Genomic DNA, 8791 nt, shown 5'->3' with positions numbered 1-8791 from the left:
ATAAAGGTCGGCCGGGTCTAATTCCGGCAGCCATACTTTGGCCTGGCTTAAGGCAGGTACGGCTCCGGCTCTCGCAGATGATCGTTTTATTTCATTAAGTCGCTGGGGCAGCACAAAAAGCTTCCTTAGCACGTCAACCAAGAGCATGGGGGCTTCATTGGACAGAGCAACGGTGGCCAATGCGCACTGGGCGCCAGTGTAAAGCTGCTCTACCAATGTATAAACCGCCTTCAGCTTCACAAGCATGTCTTGCTTGAGGTTGGTGATCCTGGGGCATGCATAGTAATAATATGTGAGTTAAAGAGAGTTCATATGATCAAGAGGGAGATTCAACACTTGACACTCGTAAGGCGGCTTACCAAAGATAGCCGAGACTATCTGAGACACATGGTGTTTTAAGCCGGACAATTCAGTGGTCACCTCTTCAAGAGCCGCCTCTGCATTTTCAGCTCGATGGGTCAAGGCAATCTTTTCTTTAGCCTAGGCCTTTTTCTCAACTGCAAAGTCGGCCTTCAGTTTTCTTGTTTAGACACGCCGAATTCAAATTTTTAGTTTGCCCTCTAGGTTTCAGTCTCTTGCAGCTCCAACTGGTTCTTCAATTTAGACATCTCTGATTGAAGTTGAGCAGTGGTAGCCTGTACAAATACCGGATCACAATCATAAATATTAGTATACAATATTAAGTCCCAAGCCTTTTGCAAGCAACAACACTTGGCACTAGGGGGCTAATGTCTACCGAAAGTTCTATCTAAGTGGCGGCTTGTGAGACTAAGTCCCAAGCACTTTGCAAGCAAGAGTACTTGGCACTTGGGGACTAATGCATATTCCTGTTGAAAACTAAACAAGTAAATATCATCTTCTATACATGACTATAAAGGACCGACTCATTCATGCTGATTAAACCGGCCCTTTGGGACTACAGATTAAGTCGGATGATCAAAGGATTTTACTAAAGGATATGACTCATGCTCATGGTTCATCTAAGTCTACAGCCTATTTATCATAAACAGTAGACTTGGGGGCTGGCATAGTAAGCATAACTCAGTAAAGGACGAATTCATACCTCAAATTTCTGGTGCATTTGTTTCACCATGTTTACTTCAAGATCGCGGCTGTTGTGCACTTGGCTAAGATAACCAAAATAAACTTCGTGAATGCTCAAGTGGGAGTAATCAGCAATATGAAATCTGACTTTACGTCGTTCAATGTGCTCCTCCTTGGCAGAATGCTGGGATAGTGCAGTGGGCCTTCCCGGTTCTCTAAAGCCGGTAGCAGTGATCGTCACATCTTCATCATGAACATCAGCCGTCTTCGATGGACTAGAGACTTCAGGATTTACAGACTCATCAACGACTCGCTCCATAGGGGGGTCAGAAGTTGCTGGCGGGTTATCAAGAACCGGCTCAAATGATTGGGGGATAGAGATCTCAGGCGCTGGAATCTACAGCTCTGGCTCATTGACCTTTGGATCTTCAACCGGCTTGTTCTTCTTTGCCCTCTTACTAGGCTTTGCTTTCCACTTCATGAGTCAAAAAGGGCAGTATAAGCATAACAAGATCAGAACAAGTAAAAGATAAAGTAAATGACAATTACCCAGGAGAGGTTTTGAAAGCCGGTATGTTGGATTGAATTGAATCGCCAGAGGAGGAATGAGATGTATCCTGATAATTTGAGTCGGAAGAGTTGTGTGCTTGACGAGTAAGACCCGCCAAAGGATAAAAAGAGTTTAAATCAGGGGTGACCTCATTTCGACGCTTCCTTGGCGTGTTCCGCAAGCCGGAAGAACATTCTGCATCCTTTGCTTGTCCGAGTTTGCCGTCGTCTCTCGAGCAGCTATTGCTTCAAAATAAAGTGAGGATCTAGATGAGCTAAGGGGTGTGAAAATCTTACTTTCCGGGTTACTCTTCAGATTTTTTGTCTTGGCAAAGGCTCGGAGTCGGAGGGAATAATAGTTACCTCTTCTTCCACTCCCTGACTCGTTCCCGTGTCATCCTGATGATAGTCAATGTCAATAAGATGGTTCAAAAAAGAGCCAAGAGAGTCAAGGGCTACCTCCGACTCAGAGGAGTCCTGTAGTTGAAGAAATTCAGAAGCGCTGGGCTTCTTTCCTCTTTTCTTGGTGGCGGCTCTCTTGGCCGCTTTCTTGAGTTTCTTGGCTCTCTTGGCAGCTTCATGGTCATATTCTTTCTTCCAAAACTCGTCATCTTCCTGTGAAAATCCGCAAAGGTTGAGATAAGACAAAACATCAAAGATAAAGGTAAATTAACTCAGTTTGGCGGCTTACCCCTTGAGCCGGGTTAGCTTTGTAGAAAGGTCTTAGGCCCACCTTGCCACAGTCTGCTAGGCTTTCATTCAGAAGCGACTTCGTCATATCATTGATAAGGTCTTCAGGTAACTCATCGGGGCTGTGGTGCATAGGATCTTTTGTGTCACCTGTGTAAGTGCACATTAACCCGGAGCGGCAGCTCAAGGGGATGATCCGCCAGGCAACCCAGCACCGGACCAAATCAATGCCATTTAAGTCGTTCCCCAACAGAGCTTTGACTTTTGCAAGGGTAGGGGCGAGCTTCTGGCAATCAGCAGCTGTCAACTTGTCGGGGAGCGGATGATTGATTCGAGACGCAAGGCGCGAAAGCCAGGCAGAGAGTTCTCATCAGCCGGAGAAGTATCTTGGCAGTAGAACCATGTCTGGTTCCAGTCCTTGGGATGACTTGCCGGCTGAGCGTAAGGAAAAATGGTGTCTCTCCGTCGTTGGATTGAGACCCCGCCGAGTTCCAAACTAGGTCCGTTGGAGTATTCATTATGGCGGTTCAAGTAAAAGTATTCTCTGAAAAGTTCCAAGCTGGGCTCTTCTTCAAGATACACCTCACAGAACACTTGAAAGTTACATATGTTAGACACGGAGTTGGGACCGATGTCTTGAGGACGGAGGTCAAAAAAGTGCAGAACGTCTCTGAAGAACTTTGAGCTGGGCGGCGAAAAGCCCCGGTTCATGTGATGACAATGACTTCCCCTTCTTTGGGCTGAGACTTTTCTTCTGTCGGCTTTGGGGCACGGTATGACATGACATCCTTTTTGGGAGGATAGCCGGTTTTCACTCCACACCCCTATACGGATATTAAATTAAAAAATACCAAAGAAATCAAAAAAATCTGAAATTTGGGGATATCAAACCTGGATTCTCAATCTACTGCCGTGTCAAATTTCGTGGAAAAATACCTGTAAACGTATCCGTGGCGACGGAAATACTGTCCTAACAAAAATCCATCCAAATAGTTTTTTTTGTACATAGGAATTGTTTGCCTTGTTTGCCACGAATACGTTTCCTGGTATTTTTCCACGGAATTTCGCACGGGTGTAGATCGGGAACCAAAGTATGATATCCCAAAATCTTAGATATTGCTTTAAGAAAATTCGGTATTTTGTTTGAATTTAATGTTCATACGTAGGTGTGGAGCACCCAGGTGCTACGAATCCGCTTCCGTATCTTGTAGCGTCTTTTTGCCCCTTCGCAGGCAGCACAACAGTACAGCTAGCACTTGAGGGCAGCATGGCGATTATCACATGCAATTAGTACGATTGTTAGGCTCGCCGCTTTTTAGAACCTTTTTAGCAACTGAGTAGCTAGTTGTTAATTTGCATGTGGTACTGTAGATGGTAGGCCGTGGAAAGGAGATGCAAAATTCCTCGGCGCTTCCTCTTTTCTTCGAGCGCTGACCACTTTCCCCGCAGCTTCCCTCTGCTCTGCATGCTTTTTTATATGAATATATATATGTCCGGCAGTTTCTCGTGCATTTGCACTCGGCTAGCTTTCTCATCCATCTCCACTCTTTCTCTTCAGTTGGCTTTGGCCGCTCAATTCTGCGTTCACCACTCTGTACCACGAGCAGTTTCCTCGCTACTTCCTCTTAACTTTCGGCCTTCACTGTTGGAACCGCAGCACTCTCTCACGCTCGGCTAGAGGTAGAAGAAGACACAAGACACAAGAAAATTTCGGACCGGCGCATGAACGCCGTCGTGGGCGCACGCACGCCCTAATCTTCTTTATCTTTTCAATGGCTACATCGCTGCAACACCAGCTCACCACAACAAGAGAGCAGCAGTACAGGAAGTATATAACCCAGGCGTACTCACGCCCACGACGCGGTGTGATCCGCTTGCCCCGGCGCGCTCGCACCACGCGCTCTGACGCGCTCAACACGGCCGGGATAAACCAGATCGTAACTAACACTCCCACACCCATCGCCAACTGCCCTCAACCCGAGCTACTAGCTAGGTACTGTCACGCTACTGCACACATGCGCACCCACGCACGCCACAACACATGGTTTATTGCTAACATTCACAACTTTCCTCACTGCTTCCTCTTAACTTTCTGCGTTCACAACTTTCCTCACTGCTTCCTCTTATCTTTAAGCGTTCATCATTTTCTTGGCTGCTTCCTAGCAGTTCCTCTCTTATATATTCAGGCTGCTCCTTCACTGGTTCACTCGTTCTTGCATTTAGAGTCAGCTAGCCATCTCATCCATCTATACTCTTTCTCTTCCCTTTGCTTCGCCAGCTTGATTCTGCATGCTACCCTGAAGGGCGAAATCGATAACAAGAAGGTCATCTTTTCTCTCCCACTCTATGCATATGTTCTTCTATCTATCATTCTATCATGGGTTCATGAATCAGTGAATCTCACTCATATTCCCTGGTTTAATTTCTTTGCAGGAAAAGAAAACAATGGAGGAAATGGTAGCATCTGCAGTTGTGGAGGAGGCTGTGAGCGGAGCCTTCTCCTTCATTTTCAGCAGTCGCGAGGAGAAGGTGTCCAAGGAGCATCTCATGGAGAGGCTGCAGATGGCTCACATAAATCTCGATTCGGCACTCACGTTCACGAGGACTAGGAGGATGCCCATCACCACCATGCCGTTGGTTCGGAAAAAGAAGTGCTTGTTGGATGTCTTCAGTGAGTGCGATGATCTACTCGGCAGGGTGATTGATCATCAGCAAGTGGTACCCTCTTTACGCAGAAAGATTATGCATGCTGTGCTGCCTTTTTTCATTGTCCCAAATCAAGATGTGCTGAGTAGTTCTGCTGTTGCAAGATTTGAGTGGTTTGTGAAGGAAGCAAGGAAGTTTGTCAAGGACATGGAGTCCGGATGTTCACCTTCTCGCGACAGATTTCACAATCCTCTCACCAGGCATCTTCATGAAGGCAAGAATCTCTACTATCAAATGGTGCGAGGAAGCCAAGACTGTTATCTTCGGATATATACAGCTTCCGTGGAAGAGTATGGTAGAGTCGCATGTCTATCATTTCAATACGGAGACCTCAAGGCGCCACTTAAAAGTTTTTGGCTACTGTTGATTCTGAGACTATATGAAAGCACCGACATAGTTGGAGTTGCCGTGAAATGTTTGCAGTCACTTGGATCTCCATTCAAGTCTTTGGCTGATGTTGCAACGGGAGAACTCACTCAGGTACTTACACAGGACGTTTCAGATTTCCAAGTTTCAGTACTGTCGAAACGGATATTTGACTTGTCTACATCTTGGAGTCCAGACCCATTTTGTTGCATATCAAATGGGCGCAAAAAGCCTTGCGCTAATGATATCATCTCATCCGAGCTAACAGGCAGATTTCCACAAGAAGTTATGTTAGTTACTTTTCACTATCCTTATTCAGCTTATGACTGCTACATGCAGAGCTCAACTGATGAAGCGTGTATAAACACCATAAAAGCCTGGCCACATCTAAAGATGTCAGTTTCCTTCTTACCCCATATGCCACACAAACTCCAGGGAGGGGATGGCTGGTTCGACCAGGTATTCCTTTTGTTTATCACAATGTTGCTAAGGCAAGGGTTTTTAACCTCCTTTTCGGAAATAAGGAAAAACAGCTTGCACTACACAGAGGAGTTGATACAAACAGAGGCAATCCATTATTTCATTAGTCACCCTGAGCTGACGGAATACGTTATGCCTTGGCGCTCGGCACATGGTTTTGCACTCTTCACAGTTTCGAAGCCGATCTCCAAAACTAGGAGAGTGTCAAAGAGAAGACGTTAGGGCATCTCCAGCCGCGTCTCCAGGAAGGCCTCCCCAGGCGTTTTTTCACGCCGGCGCCGAAAAAACGGCCCAGTCGCGTCCCCAGGAGTCCGATTTTCGCCGGCTTGGGCCGAAAACAGCGCCGGCGGACCCAGCCCAAACCCGGCGCGCTGGGGGGCGCCCGGGGGCGCCGGAGCAAGCTGTTTTGGCGCGAAAAAGACGCGGGCCAGCCGCGTCAGCGACTCGGCGCCTCGTCTTCCCCCAACGGCCTCGGTTTCCCGCGGGGAATCAATGGCAAGGCTGCCGCCGGTCAGCCTTGCCATTGATTCCTCACGGGCGGCGCTTCACGGGGTGGCGCGCCGTCGCCTCCCTTCCCTCGCACGCGTACACACGGGCGCGGCCTGGCTATAAAAGCCAGCGGCCTCCACTCGCCTGTGCCCAGACTAGTCCCCCCTCGCCGCCGTCCAACCCCTCCCTCTCCCTGCCTCTCCCGAGCGCCGCCCTCCGGCCCCTCCCTCTACCTCTCCCGAGCCCGCCCCGCCCCGCCGTTGCCATGGCAGAACGCTTACCCGGAGACGAGGCGGCGGCCAACGGCTTCGGCCGCCGTTCGCTCCGCGAACAGGAGTCCTGGCTCCTATTCCAGGCGAACATTCCGGCGCCGCCGGACATGCGCGCCGGGCCATCGGGGTGGAGGCTCAGCGCCGGGGGAGTACCCATTCCCCCGTTGCCCGACGCCGTGGCGAAGTCGAAGTACTTCGCCGAGGAGGTCGAGATCGCGCGCGCCTCCCTCACCGACGCCCAACTCTCCCTCCCCCAGTACGCCGTCGACAACCACGCGGCCCGGGCGGCGTATTTCGAGCGCCGCCAGCAGCAGCGATTGGCGTCCACCAACGGCGCGCCGGTGGTCGGCGGCCGGCAGAACAGCGAGGGGCGCCACCTCTGGTGGGGCGTCCCCGGCCGCACACTCGAGGGCGTGCTCACGTACCTCGAGGGCGGAAACGACCCGCCGTTGGCATTGCCCCCCGGCGCAGCACCGACGCGTCGGGCCATGGGTGCCAAGGAGGTTCGGCTCCTCCTCCTCCTCTTCTTCCTCCCGATCCTCGTCGCACTCCTCCGGCACTCCGGCCCTGCTCGGCGTCAAGGCCGAGCCCGTGGCGGAGTCGCCGCTCGGCCGGCGCACTCGCAGCGCCGGCATCGTCATCAATGAGGGCGGCCGGCGCGCCTCGTCCTCGTCGGCTCCTCCGCGCTTCGTCAAGCCAAAGACGGAGCCGGGGCTGGCGCCGATGAAGACGGAGCCGGGGCTTGCACCGGTGAAGGCGGAGTTCGACGACGACGACACGGCCCTAGAATGGGCGCACCAGGACTCCATTGCGATGGAGAAGGCGCGCCGGGAGAAGGTGAAGGAGCGCCAGCGCGCCGCCCTGCGCCGCTTCGAAGAGCGCCGACGCGGCCGCGATGAAGATGGGGTCGTCGTCCTATGCGACAGCGACGACGACGCGCCGCCACCAGTCCGCCATGGCGACGCCCGGTCCAGCAGGGGCGCCCGCGTCAAGAAGGAGAAGGCCGCCGCCGACGATGATGGCGGCGACGACTTCAGCGCCTTTCTTTTTTAGATTAGGTTTTAATGTCATGAAAATGGCGAATTTCGCCGAAATTTGCCATGTTTAGACGAAATTTGCCATGTTTGGCCGAAATTTAACTAGTTTTTATCATAACTTCGCCGAACATCTCATCTTTTTTTTAATACGCGCCTAGGGGCGGCCCTGGGGCCGACGGCTGGGGGCCGACTCGCCCCCAGGGCCATTTTTGCGCTGGCTCACCCCCAGGCGGCGCTTTTTGACGCCCCCTGGGGGGGCCAACGGCTGGAGATGCCCTTAGAAGTTCCGACTTCAGAGCAGTACCATTTGCTTAATTAGCCTCTATGAGATGGTTTGTTCGGGTAGCTACTCTTAACCACCTGGTTTAGTCATGTCATTCTTCATATCTGCATGTGGTTTGTAAGCCTACTGGAATGGGGCCGTCAAGTTGGTGATCATGTAATATTTAAGTATTTGAACTATCTTTATCTGTTTCCTTTGTTATGGTTAATACTTAATACACCTATGCATGGCTTTGCAGTTGTTCTGAAATGGAACCAAGATGACTTAACTCGGTCATGCATTTAGTTGAGTAGGATATGTTCAGACAGAACCACACAACCCCTGTACATACATGGATGGGGGGATCAGCAAGATATGCCCAATCATTTAGCTAGGCTGATCGACGAGCCCCAGGCAGCGGGGGGCTAGTCTCGGAGCGCCTCGCGTGGAGCTCCTGGGCACGGAGACGAGGAAACGGTTGCCTCGCGAGCAGTGAGACCGACACCGGGCCGCCGCCACAGGAGACCATCGGGATTGCGGTTAGGAAAGATTGGATTGCATGCGACTCAATTCATTGATCACGTGCAAGTGCACATATATAGGTACAAGGGTGCACAACCTCGACTTGTCTCACAAGCTATACACTGTACGTAGGAGAGAGGAGGCGTGACAATACATGACCCTAACCTATACGTGCATATAAGTTCAACACCCACCCGCAGTCGAAACATCGCCGGCGACGCGGAGACTGGACCGAAACTCCTCGAAGGTGGATGTCGGAAGCCCCTTAGTCATCACATCGGCGAACTGTTGAGCGGTGGGAACATGCAAAACGCGGATTTGCCCAAGTGCGGCCTGCTCACGAACGAAGTGTATGTCGAGCTCAATGTGCTTCG

General features: G+C 51.1%; 1 protein-coding gene across 1 annotated transcript; it reads left to right on the top strand.

The window, feature by feature from the left end:
- The first annotated feature begins 4513 nt into the window (after positions 1–4513).
- On the top strand, positions 4514–6057 carry LOC119361574. The gene is made up of 2 exons (XM_037626717.1): positions 4514–4607; positions 4717–6057. The coding sequence occupies exon 2, from the start codon at positions 4729–4731 to the stop codon at positions 6055–6057; it is 1329 nt and encodes a 442-aa protein (XP_037482614.1). The 5' UTR covers positions 4514–4607; positions 4717–4728.
- Positions 6058–8791: the final 2734 nt, after the last annotated feature.

The sequence above is a fragment of the Triticum dicoccoides genome, chromosome 2B (assembly GCF_002162155.2).
Source record: "Triticum dicoccoides isolate Atlit2015 ecotype Zavitan chromosome 2B, WEW_v2.0, whole genome shotgun sequence".
Lineage (NCBI taxonomy): Eukaryota > Viridiplantae > Streptophyta > Magnoliopsida > Poales > Poaceae > Triticum > Triticum dicoccoides.
Note: the sequence above shows the minus strand (reverse complement) of the source record. Positions and strands in the feature narration are given on the sequence as shown.